Source organism: Coccidioides posadasii, chromosome 3 (genome assembly GCF_018416015.2).
Source record: "Coccidioides posadasii str. Silveira chromosome 3, complete sequence".
NCBI lineage: Eukaryota > Fungi > Ascomycota > Eurotiomycetes > Onygenales > Onygenaceae > Coccidioides > Coccidioides posadasii.
Window position 1 is genome coordinate 5,024,729 of NC_089409.1, and position 22,849 is coordinate 5,047,577.

Here is a 22,849-nt window from a genome sequence, read left to right on the forward strand (position 1 = left end):
ATCCTGATTTCCCATTGCTGACTCACTATCCGCAGTGTTGCCTCAACTTACTATTTTCAACACCATCTTGGCATAGCCTCACATTCTACGCGCATTCCAGAACAAACACTGGAAACTCCGTCCAGAGTACTCCATTTGCCCTTGCATTTTACGGCCTTGCACCTTGCAGGGTCCCCTCGCGCAGATCGTCATCCAGAGTTTCGTTCGGGTGGTATGCCGGCTACATGCAATGAAAGCAAGACTCTTGATTGCCCTGGGCAGGGCAACCCTGCTGCATGGCTCCCAAGGTAGACACCCACTGTATAGGAACCAGCATGCACGGATGTTTTTGCTTCGAAGAAATGGGTACTACATGCGCTGCGGCAGTAGACATACATACACCCTTCCTCTTCCTCTTCCCGTGAAGCGGAAGGATCTCTACAAGAAATGTAACAGGAGACAGGCTATTTACTTGGTAGCTTACGGCTTTTTCTCAGGGAAAATTGGCCTTCAAGGCCTTTTTTGCTTATTTTCAACCAGGTGGATTTATACACTTTTGTAGAACACAAGACTGCTTGCCCCTTTCATCTATTCTTTGAATCCAGAGTCTCATCAAAACAATTATATTGACTGCCGACACTTTTTCACAACAACAACAAAGACATTTTTAAGATCAATTCACCAAAAGACTACACACATGGTCCCTTTCATGTGTTATCATGATGTCAGCTTTCTTGGGAGTTATGATCCTCAGCACTTGTCTCTTCATTTGCTGGAGTCCTGAAACTGCCTACACTATTTGGCTTTTAAACCAAAAGGAGGTATTTTCTGACTCTCTTCAGAAAACTCAACACACACACACACACAGAGCATTGCCCTTCCACCAGTCATTTTGAAAATCTTAATCAAAACCATCCACAATATCCATATCCATCACGAGTCATCTTTATCCAAAGCTTATCGCCAAGGCCGCATCTCCCCTCAGAGAATATAGCAAACACCTCCGATGAGCTGTAGATCTTACTACACATAAACCTCGTTGCTTTACACTTTTTGCCAAAAGTACATACCACATAGCGATGTGCATCCAAATTCTTGCCAGATTTGGGTGCGAATGTGTTGACATGATAGAGCTATTTGTTTGTCCAGAAGCAGTGGAGCTCAAGCGTTATTGTAATCCTGAAGCCAGGGGCAGCATCGAAGAAGATATAGAAGGGCCATGCGACATCTGTATGGATACCCAGGAAGACACGAGATTTGGAAAACCCAGGAGAGTACGGACTCGAAGACGATATAAAGGTGGCAATGCCGTGTGGATGAGGTTGTTGAGGAATTATAAAAGGAGCCAATCGAAGTATCGACAAACGTAGTGACGGATGTTAGCAATTTTGTTGTTTCTTTTTTTAGTGGGTGGGGGATTGAGAAATAGGTTGCAGCGCCTTTTCGGTTTCTAGAATCGAGGATGTCATTGGGTGTTTTGACAAGTTGATGGCGTCGTGGGAGTCTTGGATCAGCGCAACGTCGTCCCTGCTTGTGTGAGCTTGTAAGTTGGGTGAGAGCACGTTCCAGGTGTCAGTATTTCGGATGCGGCGCAGTTTATTCGTTCCTGCATGAATATGGCCTTCCAGTAATGGGTCGGCTCCGCTATGCCGGAACTCCAAAGGTGCAGAGGGGAGAGACGTGTATTAAAAAAAAAGAAGGGGGAAGGGGGGTGTTCGCATGGATTAGCTGCAACTCAGCCCTATGCTTGCCGCAGTCGGTCATTTAGCCAATCCCATTAACAGACAAACCTAGCCGGCAGTCAAGTAGTCGGAATTCCAAGATGAAACAGCAGTGGTCCTCTGACAATCAACGACACGTTTAGTTGAGGTAGTCTCCTGTGGTATGTCCCCCGACATGTTGAGGACCTCGCAAGTAAAACCATCGCAAGCCACCGATATCGGTATGATAGCGACCCTAGAGCGGACTGGCTTTGTTGGTCTGAAACTGAAACCAGCCATGCAGTTACCAAATGTTGGGGGGTAACGATGCAGACAGGCACGGAACTCAAAGCTCTTGCCGATACTATCAAACTAAAGTGATGGGGAATTCTGGAAGCTCGGAAGTTAGTTAATGGCGGGAACAAGTGTCTTGTTAAAACTGGCCCGGGTTTTGCGAGACAACCGAGTTATTAGTAAGGTCCAGAGCATGTGACATGGCTGCAAACGTCCGCCGACTTTGTGATCGAATGGGGAAAAAGAAAAAGAAAAAGAGCCCGAGTGATTTGTCAATGCTTGTATGTCTTGACGAGCTCAAGAGGCTAAGAAGAAAGTTGAAAAGCAGTCGTTGCTTGCGGTTACAGCCACGCTCTGCCACATGTCCGACGGAAAGTCACTGTGAATGATGCATCCCGTGGACAAGCCAAAACAGCCCCAGCGCTTCGAACAAAAAGGTTCCGGTATCCTGCACCCTTTTCTTCATGCACGTCCAGGGTCCGACACCTCCGAACGGGGAGAACGAGAAAGGATGAGGAGTTAAAAGAGAAAAAAAAAAAAAGAAGAGAGAGAGAGAAGGTTAAAAAAAAAAAAAAAAGGGAAAAACGAATGGCAAGACATAACTTTCGATGTCTTGTTATCAGTTTGTTTATAATTTGGAGGTAGCCTCTTGACGCCCTGGGGGAGGGGCATGGCTGGCTGGTCTGCTGAAGAGAGGCGATGCACCCGGGCCCGACTCGGTCGGCATTCTCACAGAGGAACCGGCGCCTGTGCATGCAACTCCGAAGGGATCAGGCATACGGGATGCGGGGAACGAAAGAAGCAATGATGACGGGACCGGCGATGGACAAATGCGGTTTGGCGAAATCAATGGGATAGGATATTAACTATTTAGTAGACTGGGGTTCGTGCACGACAAAGGACGACTTGAACCTCCACGATGGGCGGATTCCCAAGCAGCGAATGACGAGGAAGACGACATCCATCCCGGCCAGAGCTTCCATGCCATTCGATTGATGGAAACGGTTGCGATAGGGCTTCTTTTCTTTTTCCCTTGCTTTGGTTATTTGCTTTTTTTTTTTTTTTTTTTTTTTTTTCTTTACTACATGCATTTCTTTTTCTTTTTCCTTTTTTTTGCCCTTCCTTTCTTTTCTTTTTCTCTCTCTGGCGTCCGTGTTGAAAGATGCCAAATGTGATTGAAGGCGAATCCCATGCAAGGGAAACATCGGGCTATGCTGAGATGCGGATAACTCTCCCACAATATGCGGCCTGGCTGGTCCGCTTAACAGTTCCCCCCGTCATATGTCTGCATGTGCGCATCCCCCGCAAGTAAACGTCTATACCCAGCTGGATCATACATGGGAGAAGCTGATGGTGATAGGATGGTGTTTAGTTAGTGTAGCCGCCAGGAATTGTCACCTGGGAAGGGGAAACAGGCTATTCGTCCAGCAACCCGCAAGCAGCCTTAGACAATGGCAGAGGGCGGGAGAAAAGCCAGTCCCGGCGATGCTTGAACAAAGGGATCCTTCAGTAGGACAGGGCCTGATGTGGTGGTGGTGCAGAGTCTCCATCCAGGTAACTCCTGTGTAAGCTCACGTGGATCCGTACGGGCTATGACTTGCGCGCACAGCACTTCTGCGGCGGGATGCACGGTACACACGCGCGTAAGAGCCACGTAAAAATACAGTATAGAATACCGAGCACTCCGTACGTAGGGCTTCTTCCCCTCCCGGCGTGCCAGCGTAGAGGTCGTAGGTAAGCAAGCTCGCTATCTCCCTCCACCCAGCAGCAAGCCATCTTGGTTTTCAACACCTGCTGCTTGTCGACGACCCGTCAGAACCTCTCCGATTCTGCCTCCCTGCTTCTCCCTCCCTCCCTCCCTCTCTCTCTTCCCCCAACATAGAGTCCGACCATCCTTCATCCCCTATTTGTCTTGATTGACAATCGTCTCATTTCATGATTGTGTGTTCCTCTGCCGTGCATTGGCAACTCTGATCGGATCGACCCTCCATCGCTTCAGCTTTATGTTTCTGCTTGTCTGGATGTAACATCAATGACCTGACCCTATTGTGCGGAAGACCATCATTCACTCCCACGGCGTTCTCTGGGACGACGCGACCACCCGGTACTTTCACCAACACTTCTTTCCCTAAAAATTCCTCTCGAGGACATCAAGGTAAATCTCTCCTACCCCTGGCCGTCTTCGAAATTCCTTTCCCACCCCCCCGGAATGTCGACAGCACGGCGCTTCCAAAACCAGGCGACGAAGGACCGCATTGCTACCTCTACAAGATAGATATATTTTTTTGTCTTTTCTTTTCTTTCCATTTCTTTTTGTTTTTTTCTTTTTCTTTTTTAAAAAAAAACCCATATTGAATTGCTTTCGAATTGACAATCGCTCACTTGGCGGACTTTTTGCTTACTCTTTCCACGTTATCAGTGCCTCGACCCTGACCTCACCCACATCTCCGGAGATCTCCTATTCCCCCGAGGGGCCTCGGGCTTGGTGGTCATACTCCTTTGCGTCTTACTACATTGCACGACTCCCTTGGTAGCCGGAGTATATACGCAACGGACATTTGCCCTAAGATCTGCGCCGCTCGGCTCCTGTTCTGAATCTTGACAACTCGGACGCTCCTTCTGCACTATCGAGCATCGTTGGGGGGTGCCTCATGGGAGCGGAGGTGTATGGGGATGCCGCATCTTCTCACACCGAAGGTGACAGCTCACCGATAGCATCCGAGACGTCGACAAATATGTCGTGGCCCATACCCGCCGACGCTCACTCTCAACTCCCTCCCCGCCCAGCCCTTACCACCCAGCAATCGAGTTCCGTCCCCGCAACCCCGTTCCATCACCCCCGTGGCCTCCGGTTTCCATCTCGGTCCCACTCCAGGTCTCCCTCGCCTAATCGCCGCAGCAGTTCTCCTCGCTCCGCTCATTCCGAATTAAACCACATTCTGCCCCTGCGGAAGCAATATGGAGGCTGCAAATATGAAACTGCGATGGCTCACTTCCGGAGGAGGATGCCATATTCTCTGGGCGCCGATTTACTGCCGGAGGAACAGGGCCCGCTGAAGGACAAATTGGCACCGGAAGATGAGGAGAGACTCACATCCCACATGAAAGAGCTGTACAAAAAGTTGTTGCCCTCTTCAGAGAGCGAGCAGCGGAGAATAAAATTTGTCAAGAAACTTGAGAACCTCCTCAACACACAGTGGCCTGGCAATGACATCAAGGTACATGTCTTTGGATCATCAGGGAACAAACTCTGCTCAAGTGATTCTGATGGTAGGTTGACGATGTATTCTTACCCTGTGCTAGTACCTGGATCAATCTAACTCCTCTTTCAGTGGATATTTGCATAACAACTCCGTTTAAAGAACTTGAACATGTGTGCCTGCTGGCAGACTTCCTTGCGAAGAGTACGTGCATCATTTGCCCCTATCCTTGGCGTCTCGCAACCTAACACGAGTAGATGGGATGGAACGCGTTGTGTGTGTTTCTCATGCAAAAGTACCAATTGTCAAAATATGGGACCCGGAACTCCAAGTTGCATGCGACATGAACGTCAATAACACCATGGCTCTGGAAAACACTCGAATGATTCGAACTTATGTCGAAGTCGATGAACGTGTTAGGCCACTGGCAATGATTGTTAAACACTGGACAAAGCAGCGGATATTAAATGACGCTGGTATGTATCGATGCCTGGAACTGGGAAGTTGTCGTTTACTCATCTCGTCATAGCTCTTGGAGGGACGTTAAGCTCGTACACATGGATATGCTTGATTATAAATTTCCTTCAAACCCGCTCGCCACCCATCGTTCCCAGTCTACAAAAACGAGCCATTAGCCGGCGCAAGCAACAAGGGAATGGACAATCCCCATCTTCCTTTGACGATAATCTCGAAGAACTCGCTAGCTTCGGACACAAGAACAAATCGACATTGGGAGAGCTCCTTTTCCAGTTTTTTCGATATTATGGACATGAAGTTGATTACGAGAAGAACGTCATGTCCGTAAGAGAAGGAAAACTAGTATCCAAGGAAGGAAAGGGTTGGCATCTTTTGCAAAACAATCGTTTGTGTGTGGAAGAGCCCTTCAACACATCAAGAAATCTGGGAAATACTGCAGACGATACGTCGTTTCGCGGCCTCCACCTTGAGCTCCGTCGAGCCTTTGAAGCTGTTGCGATCGGAGACCTGGGAAAATGTTGTGAACGATACGAGTATCCTCCTGAAGAAGAACGGACTTGGGAACGCCCGGCTCCACAGCCACGAGCCATCTTAACTCCAATGCCCGCTTTGCCGTCGCGTGGTGGTAGAGGTGGCGGTCGAGGTGGTAGACATACAAACCATTACCATCGTGGCCCCAATAATATGGGCCGCCGGGCGTCCAACACTGCCAACAGGAATAATATTCGATCTGCCAATCCTAGTTTTACTGCGGACATTGCATTCCAAGCACAGCAGGCTCAAAGCATTCTCCATGACCATCTCTATCAGCGAATTCAAATCCTTCAGGCGCAGGAACAGGAGTTGCGGATGCAGCTACAAAACCAAGCACTGATGACCGGCAGAGCGCCTCCAACTTTGCTAAGGCAGCCATATTTACAGTTCACTCTACCGCAACACGAGAACATATCTCCCGAAGAGAACCCAAGAGTGCGGGCCAGCTCAGTGAATCAACCTCCTCTCACAGCACCTATACGGCAAAACGTGTTTTTCAACACTTCCTATGTCCCTGTGACGTTGCCCGGAGTTCAAGGCACGAACACCAATCCTCCCTCGCCTTCTTTGCCATCTGCAGTCCCGGATGTACGGCGTAGTCATCGTCGATCGTCGGTTGCAAATGACTCACCGCGCGGATTACGAGCTCAGTCCCAGCCTGCTCGCCCCGTCCCGTCTGTCATGCTACCCAACTTGCCTGCTGTCCAGCAAGACATGAATTCACGGAGGTCGCCTGAATGTCCTCCGAGATCCATAACAGAAGGAGAATCATATTTACCCAATGGTGTCGCTATTCCAAAACCGACATTTGGTGATGAGAATCTACCTTCAGAGTATGTTGGCTATTATGTTGGAGATTCTACACAACCACATGGGTCATACCGAGGTCATCTGGCCTCATCTTTACCGGGACTCGCTATTCATGGCTGTGAAGTTCCTTCTTACCTTCATAGTTCACCTGAGTATCGCACTTATGTTACGATAGCTGATCAATCCAACGGCTCTTCCGGACATCTTAGCCCACCGAAGATTGGCTCGCATTTCATGCAGCCACAGCGGCTGACGCGGTCTCAGACTTTGCCCGATCGTGGACCATTGATTATTGATGGGTCGGTTCCCCCCAGTGAACACCGACACTCCATTGCCAATCATTCAAGTGAACAGTTCATGACGGACTTCAGCACCTCGTCATCAGCTGATAGAATGTACGATACGCCCCGAACAACCCCAGACACGCTTTCTCAGGGCCTCCATGAGCAAGAATCCTACGACGACTTATTTGGCAGCAGTTTTGAGACTCACCATGGTTCTCAGGGCGCTGGCCATATGAGTGGCTGGGAGCCAGGTTTAAACCACACTGATGTCACTGCCACTGGTCATATGGGCAGAGTCGAAACCCTGTCCGAACGGCTGCAGAGGTTTCAGTTGTCTGATCCGAATTTTTCGCTGGATACTTCCAGAAACACTGATGCAAACCATTATCGTAGCACACAATACCTTTATCCAATCGACGATCAGCTTAATTGTCTCCATACTAAGGGATCCCCCGAGGACAATCACCCGCAGCTATTCAATTCGGCTCAATCGCCAGCCAAAGATTCGCGTATGATGTCGCCCACCACGAAACATTGTGTAAACGGCTTCGACTTCGAGAAGGTCAACGGCATGCCTCATAAGCCCAAGGCCAAGGGTCGCTACGAAAATTCCAATCCTTTCCCCGTCAGTGACCATAAAGAGAAACAAGGCGATCACTACCGAAAATCCAATGGTGGCCACCACTTGCATTCAAATGCCAACGGTCATCATTCGAGTTCAAATGGCTGGCAAACCACAAAACGGAGAAACAAGAAAGGACCAAAGCTTTCAGCGGAACAAAACGACGGCACGGCTCGGCCGGAACCCATTCCTATCGATGAATCTGAGAGAAAGGGGGGCTGAAAGACGAGGGTATCCGCAAAAGCGTAGTATTGCGAGGGAGGCCACAATGATGCCGAAGTTACACGCCAACTACGCCGTATGCAACTTCAATATGCGCCATGCAATCCATACAAAGCCGGATAGGTGATCTACTGAATCGTGGAAGTGAATCCTGTTTTGACAGTTCAAAATGATAAGGTATTCGGTACAGGAGTTGTCAAAAGATGGCATTTAATTCCCCAAGTTCTCAGGGCTTCTAGGTGACGGACCATGTGTCCTTCCATGCACGCTACGGGCTGCTAGAGCAAGGTGGAGAGCCACTCTTGAGCCCACCCGACGCTTTACGTCATTCAAGCTGCTTTTTAGGTGGAGAAGTTCCTATATTTGATGTTTGAAAAGCTTGGGGATTTTGACTCCGTTACACAGTCTCGAGAGAGCTCCAATCTCGACATCCTAACTTCTGCCTTATCCGATGATGTTTATTACGTTGGGAATGTGTTCACGCCTGCCTCAGTCTTTGCCTTTTTCCATGGTCCTCTGAAATCCAGACCGATGGATGTCTTGATGACGTTGTGTGCCAGTTACTGTTTCTGTTTCATGAGTGCCTTGTTGTTCTTGCTTTGGGTCCTGCGTTGTATGTGGAAAATTTTCATATTATGTTGAATACCCACCCGTACCCCAGTCTGTGCCTTTTTAAATGTCTTTTTTTACTGCCTTTTTGTTATGTTTGGCTTGGGGTTCATTCTGATTGATGGTATAAAGAATTGCATGGCCTTCTATTCCCCCATGAGTGTTTGCTTCTTGTTTAAATTTTTCATTCTCAAAATGTGCAAGTATAAAGATTTACATCAGGTGGCGTTTCTCTTTTTGGCTTTTCTTGCTACACCTGCAGCCTTGTTTGGTGGTTTATCACGAGCGGGACTTTATTTAAACTGGGGGCACGGGGGCGGGAGCGCTAAGTTACTCTGTTGTCTTGCTTAGTTGCTTGCTTACTCGTCCCCGGATGGCTCTCGTTTTACAGGTTCTTCCTTCAGCTTTTTTGAGGGTAAAATTTGTGTCCGGAGGGACTTTGTGGCATAGTTTTGGGGGTTTTTTTTTGTCCTTTGCTCCATGATTTGAATACAAAATACCGGCTGGGCATTAAGAATTTTCTCTTTCCTTAGCTTTGTTCTACTCTGGTTAATCATGGAAGCCGTCTATTGATCGTTGCGTTGCCCCGTCTCTCTTGACTTGCCCATTTTTTCTTTTATTTGTTTTTTCAACAATGGGCCTGATCTCGTATTAGATATTTCCATGTGTATCTGAAATGATCACATCACAGTGGGCGAAAAAAGAATATTTGGGGATAAGGGATATTTATCTTGTATGTAAATAGGTATGAATACAGACGACGATGCAACTGGGACGTCATGTCTAATGAATTAGATTCTAGTTCAAAAAATCTATACTAGTATAGAAATATGAAAAATAGGATGATGAGAAAATAAAAAGATCAGTAGCTATTACAACAGCAACCCTGATGCTATTCGGTACGTTCAGGAGGGGTACAGATGCGACTAAAAGCATAATATAACACATGTGGCAGAAAATTCGAAGCATTGGGTCATTAGATAAGTGTTTAATCGGGTCAACGTGTCAAAAAATAAAGAATACCCAGAGTGGATGTAAATACTCCTTCCTCCCCTTAAAAAAAAAAAAAAAGAAAAAAGGAGAAAAAAAGAAAAGAGAACAAAGAATAAAGAACAACATATAGAAGACATATTAATAAAGGAGATAGACGCTGAAAGTCGAAACACAAGAACGGAGATATTGGGGAGGGGGGTTTACGAAACTCCGGTAACAGGTTCCCCACGTAAATCATACCCAGTGTATACGTCTTAATTCTTTAACTCCGCAAAAATGAATGGGAGAATCACTCTGCACGCCGTAATGAATACCGAAATGCATTGAAAAATCGTTAAGGGAAGCATGTATGGCGGTGCGCTGCGCAGCAGGAGCCATATAGAGAGAAACGCGACGGAGTAGAAGTGGCGGAAGAGAACAAGGGGCCGGTGAACCAGTCCTGACAATAGACCAATGGGGCCATCGAGGATGCCCAGCTGAAAGTAGCGGAAGCAGCCGCGTTGAAGGACTTTCAGGTCAGAGTCTAAGGGATGCGGTGTTAGCTTTGTACGAGATTTATGGTTTCAAGCAGATGTTATGGAGAAGGGGAACATCAACGTACTACCAGCAGCGAAGAGGGCGTATAATGATTGAGCTAGAATGTTTATTGCAGAAGACGAGTCCTTTCGCTTCCAGTGGAATTTCGACAATTGCTTCAGAACTAGGTTCGTATCGGAAAAGTTGGGAACAGTCTCCGGGCTGAGTAGCACTCGCAGGGCGACTATGTCGTTGAACGCAACTGTCATGCCACCGCCAGTCAATGGGTGACGCATATTGAGCGAGTCTCCCAAGAACATAAGGCCTGGTGTCTTGTTGGTTGCAGGAGGAAGAAAAGAGTTGGGCATGGATCTGAGACCGCCTCGATCAATCGCTGCGGCAAAGGACGGCTGAATGCTCTTGGGTAATGACGGTAGAACGGTGTTTCGCAAGTGACCTTTAACTCCACCATTCTTCACAGATGCTGATGGCAGATTTTCTGGTATGTCCACCAAAGCCCGTGTCTCGTGGGTTCCGATCTGGTATAGGAGGATGGGTGGGCTGTCACTCAGGACGACATGGCCATAGCAAGGCATGGGGAGGTCGGCATCGATAAGCTCAAGTCCCCAGAACTTTGACTTTACTCGAGGAGCGTGCGGGAGGAACTCTTTCCTAAAAGCCGAATTGTATCCGTCCGCAACCACAGTCAGGGGAGCGAAAAAGAAATCCTTCTTCCCGTTCGTTAGGCATTCAACGCCCAGCACACCCTCTCCATGAGTCGATTTGACCAACGAAACAGCCTTGGTCTCCACCACGGTGACATTCGGAGTGGACATCGCTGCTTCACGTAGCTTCATGATAAATCTGCCGTGATGGAAACTTCTCCCCTCAAACAGCTTCTCGTTCGAATCCATCGGGAAATCGATCCGCACCGGCACTCCATGGTAAATCACGTTATATCCCAGCACCTTGACAGCATCAATATCCTCCAGGCAATGCCTCAATCCAAGTTTTTCCAGGGCGAGGACGCCACCCGGCTGGAGGAGTTCGCCGACGATGCGATCGGGTTCCTTGAGCGATTTCTCAAGCAGGAGGACACTTCTCCCTTGGTTTCCGAGCGCGACAGCGAGAGAACAGCCCGCGATTCCGGCGCCAATGATCACTATATCCGCTTCGTGCTGTTCGCATCGTCGTTCTTCGGCGGCATCGCGGTACTGCTTCTTGGGGTGCGCGGAGCCGTTTGTCAGGCCATTTTTCAGGGGTTGCGAGGCCATTGGTAGTAGAGTAGACGGGCGGCAATGGAGAAGCTGAGGAGCAGAGCGACAAGGTCAGTCACTGCATATTCTCCGAGATTAAATGGGTTCTAGAGGAGGACAGGCGGCCGGTGGTTGGAAGCTCGAGATGGTCTGATTTCTCAGGGTCAAAAAAAATGTCTTGGCGCAGTCTGGAAGCAGGTGGCATGACCAGCGAACATGTGAAAGTCCCGTGTCATCGGTTTACCGCTAGTAACGCACTGTGGCTGTGTTTTACGAGTATTTTACAGGGTCGGCTCCTAGCGCTTGAGCCGCAAATCAGCCACGGCATCACTGACAGCGCGCGATGATGGCTTGCTTCGCCATCCGAGTATTTAATTTTTTATACTTTTTTATACTTTTTTTTATTTAAGACACTTTGACCAGTCTTGCTTCTTTTTCTACAGCTTGACCAAGATACCAAAGGGAGGTTGAAGAAGCATTCTGGTCTTCCCATGCTTGATAGAGCGCTAAAAAGAAAAACTGTGGTTGCGAAAGCTCCATGACAAATCGGCAATGATACAATTATACAGTGAATATTCGATAAATCTTGGCCGGGTCCATTCAGAATGGTGGTCAGAGAGGTGAAGTAGCAGCAGCGCAGTTTTGTTAACTTGCCATCTGATCCTAAGTTTGACAATATTTTGTTCCAGATTATACGGAGTACAGACACATTGAAAGGACAATGCAGGCTTGGCCCAAAGTAAACCTGAAACAAAGTGAGCAGGTTGCACGAACCAAATCTTAACTGAGCTTTCGATGTATTGCGGACCGGCACCTATATTCAGTGATGTCCAGCCACCTTTCAAATGCAGCCGAAGATTCTTTCACTTTGCTTGTTCAACACTGCATAGTTAGCTCTAAGGTAGCTCACCAGCTGATCAACCCGGCCTAGAACACACCCTGTGACTTCTCCCAGAGTTTAGGAAAACCCTGGCCCAAGCATTGAGTCAATTTCCGGCAGTGAACTGGATATGCTCCCTTTTCATATTTTGTTGAAAGGAATGTGCTCAGTTTCTTAAAGCCTTTGTTGTGCTCTGTGTGCGTTCAAATTGTTGTAACATGGCAATTGCATTGTTATTTTAACAGAGAGATATTTTTTCCCCACCCTCTCCACTCATTCTCATCTGGGTGCCCTCCTACCCAGCCAGCTTTGCTATCGTGATTGTTACTTCCTGTCTCTTTCTCTGAAAATGGGTAAACATTCCTACTACTATCTCTTTGGGGACCCTGAAACTAAATGTGACTCCCACACTATTACTTTTATAGACAGTTCGATATCCCAGGAGCACATCCGGAGATATGATTGTGATGCGTACTATGGCTTTCGTTGTGGATTGTTGAAACTTCAGAAAGCCCGTTCTAACATATGCTGCGACCAGTTCAAAACAGTGGATGGTCTCAGGCAACCCTGTCATGAGGAGCATTTTGAGTGTGAATTCTGCTTAAAGCGCTGTGAAAACAAACATGCGCTCAACCAGCACCTAGTGCTTGAACACTGGTCATGCAGATGGTGCGCTGAATTCTTTGCAACTAGTGATGATCTTGACAAGCATAAGAGCATCCAACATTACAAATGTCACCTCTGCAATGAGTATCTGGCCACCGAATCTGATCTCAGGGAACATAAAGAGGAATTCCACCACCTGTGTGACTATTGTACCTGGTGTTTCCATTCTTCGCACCGCCTGGTCCAACATAAAATAATATCGCATAATTGGTGCTTGCATTGCTATCGCTATTTTGAAACTCCCAATAACCTCCGAATGGTAAGGGAATCTTGTTTTATAGATAGGGTTTTGATTTTGCTCACAGTCTTACTAGCACAAACAAACGCATCGGGCGAAACAACTGGCCTGCTATGCCTGCAAGAAGCGTAAATTTGCATTCTTCTCCGCAATGCTCATCCACATGGAGGCAGGCACCCACTGCCTCGCAGGCGTGGACGAGGGTCATGTTAACCGCCTTGCTTTTACGTCCTGGGCACATCCGTGTTACACTACACCCTGGTACGAACCGCGTCCCTTTTGCTGTCCCCACTGTGATAAAACGTTCCCGAAGCTGTCCAGCCTGTATCAACACGCGGAGACCGTCCGCGGATGTGACATGCATCTGAAGGGGAAATACAGCCTAGGGAGTCTTCGGAGGTACATCAAGAACAGTTTTAAGTCACGTTATCCTGTCAGATATTATTGAAGCCTTAGACGGGTCAAAGGAGTACTTCTAACGGATTGTGTGTTTTAAAAGGAGGCCTCGAGTCAAGTGGTTGAGGTTTTGGATTGTTGGGTAGGAACAGTACCTGTGACGGTATAAAGTATTTTAGTACACCGGAAGAAGTCTGTTGGACTGCAAGGGATGATGAGATTGAACTTTATGCACGTATATGAGACTATCAAAGCTCAGAATTTGCGACAATGTAATCTAATACATAGGGTTACTGACTGTGTGGATCCTGTGATCTTTGCTCATTCACTATTTTGACCAACAAATCTTTGGAAAACAAAGACATAAACAGAAGATGGTTATATACATACTGTACAGTAGTGTAGCCTGGGGCATATAAATCAATGAGATGAAGATAAGATAACTCCAAGTCCTTTTCCTAGGATTTGCCCGTTCCACACTGGCACCGCCGATCTCAAAAGGGGGAGAAGTCTAAGGTGAAAAGATGTAAAAGCAGCCACAGATAAAACTTCTTTTGGTTCTTCAAAGCACTTGCGTAAATAATAGCCCATAGTTTGCTTGATCCTTCAACAGAGCATATGAATTAAAAAAAAAAAAAAAAGAAAAAAGAAAATTTCTCATCACCTCGCATAGAGTCAGATGCATCAGTACCTCCATCCAAAATCTGGCGGGAGTATCAAAAAAAAGATGAGATAATTATAATCGTTATTTCGAAAAAGTGAGGTTATTAGCTGTGAGTGCATGTTCTAGTTGCACTCTCTCTAACCAGGTTCCAAGCGTGTCCGACAAGAGGTGCCCATTTGGGTCAGTAATTTCTGGGATGACAAAACCAGCGCTTTGGGATTGGTTAGGATCTGGAGTATAAGGATCTGGACCCGGCGGTGGAGGAGCTCGACGTGAATTGCGTGCGGCAATATAGAGCTCCTTTTGGTTAAGAATTTCCGCTAGGTCTTCAAGATACTTAACTTCTTGACCGTAGTCGCCCGAAAGCGAAGCAACTGGCGAGCGGCTTTTAAAGCGTTCAATAGTCTGATGTATCTCAGCCACAAGGTCTTTGCTCAGCGCCGAATCACGTTTCAGCGCTGTGAGAATAGCCCAGCGAATTCCCGCGAGGTTCCCTATAATAGAAGATGCTTTCGCAATCATCAGCACCGCGACCGAGTCGAACGGCGATGTCCCTCCAAACTTGGATCGGTTAACAGCTCGGATAAGCCGCAGGGCATTTTTGGTCCTCCTACGTCGAATCAAGTTGCTACATGTCGAGACAGTCACATGATGCTTGATTGGGAGGACCTGGCGTTCGAGAATTCTATAGAAATTCAAAATGGCCATCGTCAATGCTTCAGCCTCCGACGTGCTACCGGCGGTCAATAGCTTTTGGAAAAAAGGGGGCATCGAAGATTTGTCGATCCAGGGGAAGGAATCTTTCTCCTCGGCTAATATGGATTTCGCCTGCTCGAGGGATCCGTGATGAACAATTGTCGCGGTCAAAGCTAGGTCAATATCGAGTTCGCCCATGACTTTACCCAGCATTTTTGCCTCATTGTAGAGTTCAATGGCTTTGTCCATCGAACCAACGTGCATACAATGAATCATTTGTTGATATAGAGCAGGAAAATGATTAAAGTCCCTCGACGGAAGTTTCGAGTTGAGTTTTCGCGACCACACAGTTGGCGCAGTCTTTCCAAGAGAATCGAAGGATTTTCCAGTAGGAAAATAGTCTTTGTTATAGCCGAGGATGCGTTGCGAGGCGGAGAAGCGTCCAAACCTACGGAACATCTGCCACAGTCCGACATTGGCTTTACCACAATTTTGCCGTTGAATTCGAAGCAGATCAATGAAGCGGTCCCGTTTCATCATGACTGGCCAGGACCGACTTTCTGCGACATCGATAAGTTCAAGGACCATTTTTGGACTTCCTTTCTGGATGTACGCTTGGACAATGTGCTCAAACAAAACTTTATCTGGGACGAGGTCGTACTTTTCAATGGCACGCAAGACAAAGTCCCGAATGTTGGATGCAGAATTTCCCAAAAAATATTCCAGAAATACTCGGTCAAAAATCTTCGCGAACCATTTTCCGTCAGGGTGTCCGTCAAGTTTGTGGATTTCTTCAAAATAACTCTCCACTCCATCCCAGTCGCTCTTTAAGGCACGCCCATATGCCAACAGCCCCAGAGTTCTGGCCGGAAGAGAGAAGTTGTATTTTGATTTCATATTTTCAACCAACTCATCGGCATGTTCGTCTTTTCCGGACTCAACATACGCCTCCAGGAGAGCGTTGAACAATATTTTCGACACTTGCATGTTGTTTTCTTCGAATGATGACAATATCGCCTTAAACTGCGCCTCCACGAGTTCAGCGTTGCGCGTTTTCTTCCATAATTTGCCAAGATAGACGGCACATAGGGTACATTCGGAATCGTCCTTTAAAAACCTGAAAATCATCGTCCTAGCCTCCTCTAATCGGAAAGAATCTGTAAGTGACCGTAAGACCGAATATCGGAGTGGTTTCGAGAGTTCAAACTGGTCAGCATGGTCCGTATAAAGAGTTGCTATCGATTCTAGATTCCATTTCTTCGCTAGAGCCGCAATAAGGGACTCCCAGGCCTCTTGAGATATCACGTGGGCAGGATCCATCCAGCGGAAGAGGCGATGCGCCAGATGTACATTCTCTGCATCAAGATTTCCATTGAAGAGTCGAACACAGAGCTGTTTTGCTTCCTCAGGCAAGTTAGGAGATGCTGTCGGGTATGCACGTAAGAATCGTTGCGCCGCTTCAACCGGCTTGCCTTGTAGCAGCAGTTTTTCGGCAAGAATGGCGTTGTCGGCTGCGTTGTCGTGATATCGTAGGTTATATAGAGGTAGAGAAGCGGGGATATCTTCTGCACCGTGCTCAGGTCGATTCTGGGCTGCATTCTTCGATTGCAGCTCCGCCAATAAGTTGGTGAAACTCGCGTCGTCTACGTTGCTGTTTGACCTGCGAGTGGTAGGACGGGGACCGTAAAGTCGAGTATTCCAAGGCTCGTGTAAAGATTGCATCCAAGCCAACGCTTCCTCTCCCCTTCGACGTCTGGTTCCTTTGCTCTCAGGGTCATTCAACTCAGATGAATTTCTCATGTTCAGCTCGCCCAATGTCCTCTTATCCGACTGGTCCCGGTTAACTTCACTGACTCCTTTCTGCCGAAACGAATCCATGCCTACAAACTCTCCGGCTTCGGCTGCTTCCATCATTTTGGCGACCATTGCCCCCCTCGCCGTTGAATCGTAGTTCGGACATGTTGTCTTAAGGCTGCGCTTATTCTCGACGAGGTTTTCCGCTAACTGAACTCGGCGATTGACCTCGTAGCTGATAGTAGCGACCGTACAGGCACTTCCAATCGCCCCCACCGTTGAACCGGCTAATGCTAGCCGTCGGAGTACATGGAGAGCGCCTCGCGAGGGGAGCGCAGCACCGGTGGTTGGTTTCGGGATCATCGTCGTGAATTGGCGGCGGAGGATCGTTCAAGCGCGCATAATTGCGGAGACATCAACAAGATATAACAGGCACTCCGTGGTGCTCTGTATAGAGGGGCAATCGGGGGGCACCGCTGATTCAATTCGATGAGATTGAACCCAGTCGTTCAGGTCGTCAGCCTGTGGTGATTTTCTTTTCGGCGTTGCGGATTACGTAAATTTGTGATGCGACTTTCGGCGCGGTCGGAGATTGCAACGGGGCGTTGCGGTGAATAGTTATTCCGATGGTAATTTTTGTGTAATTATTTACAACTGTCTCAACAAAACCGGTAAGAAAGTTACCATACAAAAATGCTCCGTAACCTTGTAACGCAGCTTGACCATTGGGTGGACTCGAATTAGTCATGGCCCATCGTTGCCAAGCCCGCTCGCTGGTTATCCATCCGGGGCTCCAGGACATATATTTATCTCAGGAACACGGCGCATGGAAATCCGCTCCCGGCGAAGGCATTGTCTGCCACCTCTGCGAATCAATACTGCTTTTCTCAGACCTGTGCTACTGGCCAGCTGGATGAAATTACCATAAGTTCCCGGAAACGAAAGACTGCAAGTCAGCATGGCTTTGCAGAGATCCATGACCAGGTTGTGCCGGCGGGAGCTGGGGCGAACGTGGAGACCATCGCGAGGATGCGGAATGGCTACAGTGGTGCCGCCAGTCACAGAGGATTCAACCGGGGCCAAGGGTCCGACGGCAATGGTGTTTCTAAACATGGGCGGACCCTCGACAACGAACGATGTTGGCGACTACTTAAGCAGATTATTCGTACGTCGCCTCTTCACTTCTGACGTTCGGCTTCATGCTTACTTGGATCATACAGGCAGATGGTGACTTGATTCCTCTCGGTCGACTCCAATCCTACCTCGGGCCCCTAATTTCTCGCCGGAGAACCCCGAAAATTGAGAAGCAATACGCGGAAATTGGCGGAGGCTCACCGATCCGCAAATGGTCAGAATATCAATGTGAAGAGATGTGTAAAATATTAGACAAGATATCGCCAGAGACCGCACCTCACAAGCCATACGTCGCCTTCCGATATGCCGCTCCCTTAACAGAAGAAATGTACGCTAAGCTCCTTGATGATGGATTTGGAAGAGGAAATGGGGGAAGGGCAGTGGCGTTCACGCAATATCCACAATATTCATGCTCTACGACAGGAAGTTCGCTTAATGAATTGTGGAAATGGAGGAATCGGCTAGAAGGGAAACGCTCGAATGGAGGAACAGAGCCGACGGGCGCCATACAATGGAGCGTGATTGACCGATGGCCAACGCATCATGGATTGGTGGAGGCGTTCGCTCAGAATATAGAAGCACAGTTGAAGACGTATCCTGAGGATCGGAGAAACAATGTTGTGCTACTCTTTTCAGCTCACAGTCTGCCTATGAGCGTCGTCAACCGAGGTATTGCCACGTCAAATCTGATCCGCTTTGGAGTGATATCTACTAACACATGCACCCTCAAGGCGATCCCTACCCCTCCGAAGTCGCGGCCACAGTATATGCGGTGATGCAACGGCTGAATTTCTCGAATCCATACCGACTCTGTTGGCAATCTCAAGTCGGTCCGTCCGCCTGGCTCGGAGCCCAAACCAGCCACACAGTCGAGAACTATGTCAGCCGCGGACAAACTGATCTCTTGCTTGTTCCCATCGCTTTCACCAGCGACCACATTGAAACTTTATTCGAGCTTGACAGAGAGGTAATAAAAGATGCAGCAAGCCCTGGTGTGAAGCGGGTTGAAAGCTTGAACGGTCATCCGGTATTCATACAGGGTCTTGCGGACCTTGCTGCCGAGCATCTACGAAGTGGTGACAATTGTTCGCGACAAATGACTTTGAGATGTCAGGGATGTACCAGTGATAGATGTCTGTACCAAAAGAAATTCTTCGCTGGCTCTCAGTATGGGAATCTTGTACAATAATTGGTGGGTTCTATGTATGATCATTCGGTATTAGGAGTTTGATGACTTCTTTTGGGTATTAATATATGAATCTTGGAAAGCATGCACTCGTTTTCAGACAGGGGCAGTCAGCCGCCATTCAGTACCTGACTGCGACAGGGGGAATAAATAGAAATTCCAGGCTTCAATTTCGCCAACTACGTCCCTCATTGGTTGACGACCCCTTGGTGATACGGTCAGCCCTGCTAGTTATGCATGTCAGGGCGAAGCACGGAATGCCGCAGCCTCGTGGTAAGCCATGTGTGGTCAGGGCCTGCGCCTGGTTTGTAGCAAAAATAAAAAAGCCCAATTCTGGCCATGAGTACGGAGTATTGATGAGCTGTCAAGCCTCAGGGGAGTGTCAAAAGCCCAACATTGTGGGACGGCCTCGAATTGCCGCCAAACGGATTTGCTGAAATCAAAAATTACCCAACGCCGACAAAAGCGAAGCATCCCGGCTAACTCGCTCCCACGAAATGTCCAAGTTTTTGGACGTGAATCTCCGACAGCATTAATAATGGCTTGGAAGCGGGTTCCAAGTCATTGCCCTGGTGTTATTCCCATTATTCTGTGACTCGAAGTTTTTCGTTTTTAGTCGATGCTCTCGATGAACTTTGGTAGCAAACACCCCCCCGTAAATCCCGGTTCAGCAGAAAGCTTCTCCTGCACAAATGGGAGCTAGATCTCCCCATGCGTCCCCACGAGGGCATAGGAGTGCGTCCGGACTGCTCAGTAGCATCTTACAAAGTGCATCTGATGGCCCAAATACCCAAAAAATGGGAACAGCAACTGCGGACGAACGCACCGCGTTGCTCTCGTCCAGGGAGTCGGATACCTCGGGTGGATCGATCAAAGATGACGAGCCGAATGAATACTACTCACCAGCGACGGGATTTAAAGGTTTACCCTGGTGGAAACGGCCGTCCGTGAGTTAGCTTTACTGCTTTCTCTTAAAACGAGTTTCTACGCTGACAACTTCCATTGTATGTATAGATTTTTTGGATCATTCCGCCTTTCCTCCCATTTACAGTCGCCTTCGGCGGTGTAGCTGTGCCGAAAATCAACTTAATCTTGACCCTAATTTGTCGAGATTATCTTGCTGGTCGTGCCCTCAAGGATCCCTCGTTCACGTATCTGCCTGTCATATTTGGCGAAGACAACATTCAATGTCGCATTCCCGAGGTCCAGGCACTGGTGTCGAGATTTCAGCTTATGCTGAATCTGATCGCTGGAGGGCTCGCCGCTATCGCAAGCCCAAAGCTAGGCGTTCTCTCTGATGGTTATGGGAGAACGAAAGTCATTGCATTGGCGACGTTAGGCGCATTTCTCGGCGAAGTGATAACGGTTCTCGTGGCTGCGCGCCCCGATACTTTCTCTTTGAACTTCCTTTTACTTGGCGCCACCTTTGATGGTCTATTTGGATCCTTTACAACGGCTGTCGCCCTGACGCAGTCCTATGCAGCCGATTGTATACCGCCAGAGAGACGAAACGTTGCCTTTGGCTATTTTCATGGAGTTTTGTTCAGCGGAATTGCGCTGGGTCCGCTGATCGCTGGCTATCTCATCAGACTTACGAACAACGTCCTCGTAGTATTCTATTCCGTTCTAGGGTGCCAGGCGCTCTTCCTATTTTGTATCACCTTCATCGTTCCCGAGTCGGTTCCTAAGGAGAATCAGGAATACAATCGGCGAAAGCGGAAAATTCAGCTCCTCGGCGCCAATGGAATCCGCCCGTCATGGAAGGACTTCAATCCATTGGGACTTTTGAAGCCGCTATCTATCCTCTTTCCGCCGGAAACGAAATCACCTGCATTGTTACCGGAGAAGAAGAATCTACGCAAATTACGGAGGAATCTGATCATGCTTTCCGCTATTGACACTTCGATATTCGGAGTGGCCATGGGAACTATGAGTGTTTTGATTATCTACGCAGAATATATGTTTGGCTGGGGCAACTTTGAGTCCAGCATGCTTGTCTCGCTCACCAGCTCTGTGCGGGTACTCCTTTTGCTGGTCGTCCTTCCCACCGCGACTCGATTCGTTCGGGGACCTGCTTCAAAAAGAAGTCATGCCACCGGCTCGGATATGTTGGATATTGTCGTGATACGGATTTCCGTGCTATTCGATATGCTGGGCTATGTGGGGTATTGTATCGTTCGCTCTGGTCCGCTACTAATGCTGTCAGGAGCAACGGCAGCAATGGGCGCGATGGCATCACCAACTTTGCAATCGTCTCTCACCAAACATGTCCCTGCGGATCGGACCGGGCAGCTTCTCGGAGCCATTGGTCTCCTGCATGCGCTTGCTCGAGTGGTTGCCCCTACGATATTCAATTTGATATACAGCATGACGGTTGCGACCGTTCCCCAAACCGTCTTTATATGTTTGGCGGGGTTGATTTTCATTGCATTCTTAGCCTCTTGGTTCATAAAGCCCCATGGTCAGTTTCTTTTATTTTTTATTTTTTTGTGTCAATCTGCTATGGCACCGCTGACTTTATATCATAGTATACGTACCAGAATCGCTCCCTGGAAGCAATGAAGCAGAGCCGGAAGATCTCGAAGATGTTACCAATGTGATCTAACTTTGTCCGCGCACATAATTACGGTTATACCCTACCTTTTCTCACAAAATATTATCCGTCGCTTACGCTCGACCTGCCGTCTTTGACTGAAAAGAGGCTGGAACAGATACGTTTCGCCCCACGCATAAGTACGACCGAATTCCTCCCCGGCTAAGACATTGTCCTCTGTGGTTACTATTTACCTTGTATATATCGTCAGGATCTTGATCATATTTCGATACCATAGCGCCCGGCTTTCTTTTGCATATATCCCTCCTACAACTAAATTTCCACATAACCTTGTCACATCTACCTTAATTGACTGAAGTATATGCATTATGCTTAGAGGGATGTATAATACCCCAGCCATATCAATTCTCATACATACGTTGGCTTTTACAAATATAGAACGCATGTGGGTGGGTGGCTGTTTGATCAATCTTTCTCAACACTTGGGCCAACAGGCAAGACTATGATGAGGACACGAAGCTTTTGTTGTTCGGATGGACGATTGCTAAGCATCATTGGAATTATTGATTTTTTCCCCTTTGACCGGGTTTAATTCTGCACGAAAGTCCGAAATACAGACCAAATTAGCGCAAGGAGGGCCTCGACCCTTCTGATCATTGATGAGAGTTTCGATGGCCATACATTTCCTACTGGTGTTCAGTTGTAGAATCTGCTTCATGATAGAGATTGGTGATATTTGTTCTCTCCACAGGCAACAGTCTGAGAGCACGTTGGATAAGGTCCGTTTGATATTTGTCTCGAGGCATCTGTCTTGACTTGCATTTCTTGAGTGCTTGATCCTAGGCCGCTGATTGTCACAGCAATTATTCTATATTCAAAACATCAAGTTCTGGTTTGCTAGCAGGAATGAATGTGGCGCCGCACAATGACTGTAGAGTAAGTAGCTACTCTGTAGTCGCAGTTGAACCACAAAGGTCCTCCGTCCCTGTTCCGTTTGACCAACACAGCCTTCAATTCAACAAATGACTGAACGCTGAGTGACTCATCCAAATCCTGCAGAAGATTCATAGTTTTGGTGTAGCATTTGAGGACACTTGTCAACCACTTTCTTTCTTGTTAATCAAGTGAGCATCTGTATTACTAGA

General features: G+C 47.9%; 7 protein-coding genes across 7 annotated transcripts; 4 read left to right on the forward strand and 3 right to left on the reverse strand.

The window, feature by feature from the left end:
* Window positions 1–2,839: 2,839 nt before the first annotated feature.
* Window positions 2,840–3,178, reverse strand: D8B26_006575 (uncharacterized protein; the record flags this gene model as incomplete). Its single annotated transcript, XM_066125229.1, has 1 exon — window positions 2,840–3,178. One exon carries the CDS (start codon window positions 3,176–3,178, stop codon window positions 2,840–2,842), a length of 339 nt encoding a protein of 112 aa, XP_065981310.1.
* Window positions 3,179–4,565: 1,387 nt separating this feature from the next.
* On the forward strand, window positions 4,566–8,267 carry D8B26_006576 (uncharacterized protein). The gene is made up of 4 exons (XM_003069468.2): window positions 4,566–5,243; window positions 5,306–5,377; window positions 5,431–5,649; window positions 5,703–8,267. Exons 1-4 carry the CDS (start codon window positions 4,625–4,627, stop codon window positions 8,120–8,122), a joined length of 3,330 nt encoding a protein of 1,109 aa, XP_003069514.1. The 5' UTR covers window positions 4,566–4,624; the 3' UTR covers window positions 8,123–8,267.
* Window positions 8,268–9,571: 1,304 nt separating this feature from the next.
* Window positions 9,572–11,591, reverse strand: ERG1 (Squalene epoxidase). The gene is made up of 2 exons (XM_003069467.2): window positions 10,326–11,591; window positions 9,572–10,247 (listed from the first exon to the last, which is right to left on the reverse strand). The coding sequence occupies exons 1-2, from the start codon at window positions 11,512–11,514 to the stop codon at window positions 9,979–9,981; spliced, it is 1,458 nt and encodes a 485-aa protein (XP_003069513.1). The 5' UTR covers window positions 11,515–11,591; the 3' UTR covers window positions 9,572–9,978.
* Window positions 11,592–12,537: 946 nt separating this feature from the next.
* D8B26_008426 (uncharacterized protein) lies at window positions 12,538–14,015 on the forward strand. The gene is made up of 3 exons (XM_066125869.1): window positions 12,538–12,729; window positions 12,802–13,301; window positions 13,357–14,015. Exons 1-3 carry the CDS (start codon window positions 12,726–12,728, stop codon window positions 13,726–13,728), a joined length of 876 nt encoding a protein of 291 aa, XP_065981311.1. The 5' UTR covers window positions 12,538–12,725; the 3' UTR covers window positions 13,729–14,015.
* Window positions 14,016–14,421: 406 nt separating this feature from the next.
* On the reverse strand, window positions 14,422–17,193 carry D8B26_006578 (uncharacterized protein; the record flags this gene model as incomplete). The annotated part of the gene is made up of 1 exon (XM_003069466.2): window positions 14,422–17,193. The coding sequence occupies one exon, from the start codon at window positions 17,191–17,193 to the stop codon at window positions 14,422–14,424; it is 2,772 nt and encodes a 923-aa protein (XP_003069512.2).
* Window positions 17,194–17,643: 450 nt separating this feature from the next.
* Window positions 17,644–19,313, forward strand: HEM15 (ferrochelatase hem15). Its single transcript, XM_003069465.2, has 3 exons — window positions 17,644–17,995; window positions 18,051–18,633; window positions 18,696–19,313. The coding sequence occupies exons 1-3, from the start codon at window positions 17,789–17,791 to the stop codon at window positions 19,151–19,153; spliced, it is 1,248 nt and encodes a 415-aa protein (XP_003069511.2). The 5' UTR covers window positions 17,644–17,788; the 3' UTR covers window positions 19,154–19,313.
* Window positions 19,314–19,888: 575 nt separating this feature from the next.
* D8B26_006580 (uncharacterized protein) lies at window positions 19,889–22,048 on the forward strand. The gene is made up of 3 exons (XM_003069464.2): window positions 19,889–20,097; window positions 20,165–21,611; window positions 21,679–22,048. The coding sequence occupies exons 1-3, from the start codon at window positions 19,948–19,950 to the stop codon at window positions 21,753–21,755; spliced, it is 1,674 nt and encodes a 557-aa protein (XP_003069510.2). The 5' UTR covers window positions 19,889–19,947; the 3' UTR covers window positions 21,756–22,048.
* Window positions 22,049–22,849: the final 801 nt, after the last annotated feature.

Bases quoted from the DNA above. Each gene is read 5' to 3' on its own strand.
- HEM15 (XM_003069465.2), top strand. From the start codon at position 17,789: ATGGCTTTGCAGAGATCCATGACCAGGTTGTGCCGGCGGGAGCTGGGG. The intron at 17,996-18,050 runs GTACGTCGCCTC...TGGATCATACAG, and splicing joins ACTACTTAAGCAGATTATTC to GCAGATGGTGACTTGATTCC. The intron at 18,634-18,695 runs GTATTGCCACGT...TGCACCCTCAAG, and splicing joins TATGAGCGTCGTCAACCGAG to GCGATCCCTACCCCTCCGAA.
- ERG1 (XM_003069467.2), bottom strand. From the start codon at position 11,514: ATGGCCTCGCAACCCCTGAAAAATGGCCTGACAAACGGCTCCGCGCAC. The intron at 10,248-10,325 runs GTACGTTGATGT...CGCATCCCTTAG, and splicing joins CGCCCTCTTCGCTGCTGGTA to ACTCTGACCTGAAAGTCCTT.
- D8B26_008426 (XM_066125869.1), top strand. The intron at 13,302-13,356 runs GTAAGGGAATCT...CAGTCTTACTAG, and splicing joins CTCCCAATAACCTCCGAATG to CACAAACAAACGCATCGGGC.
- D8B26_006576 (XM_003069468.2), top strand. From the start codon at position 4,625: ATGGGAGCGGAGGTGTATGGGGATGCCGCATCTTCTCACACCGAAGGT. The intron at 5,244-5,305 runs GTAGGTTGACGA...CTCCTCTTTCAG, and splicing joins CTGCTCAAGTGATTCTGATG to TGGATATTTGCATAACAACT. The intron at 5,650-5,702 runs GTATGTATCGAT...ATCTCGTCATAG, and splicing joins GCGGATATTAAATGACGCTG to CTCTTGGAGGGACGTTAAGC.
- D8B26_006580 (XM_003069464.2), top strand. From the start codon at position 19,948: ATGGGAACAGCAACTGCGGACGAACGCACCGCGTTGCTCTCGTCCAGG. The intron at 20,098-20,164 runs GTGAGTTAGCTT...TTGTATGTATAG, and splicing joins CCTGGTGGAAACGGCCGTCC to ATTTTTTGGATCATTCCGCC. The intron at 21,612-21,678 runs GTCAGTTTCTTT...TTTATATCATAG, and splicing joins TTGGTTCATAAAGCCCCATG to TATACGTACCAGAATCGCTC.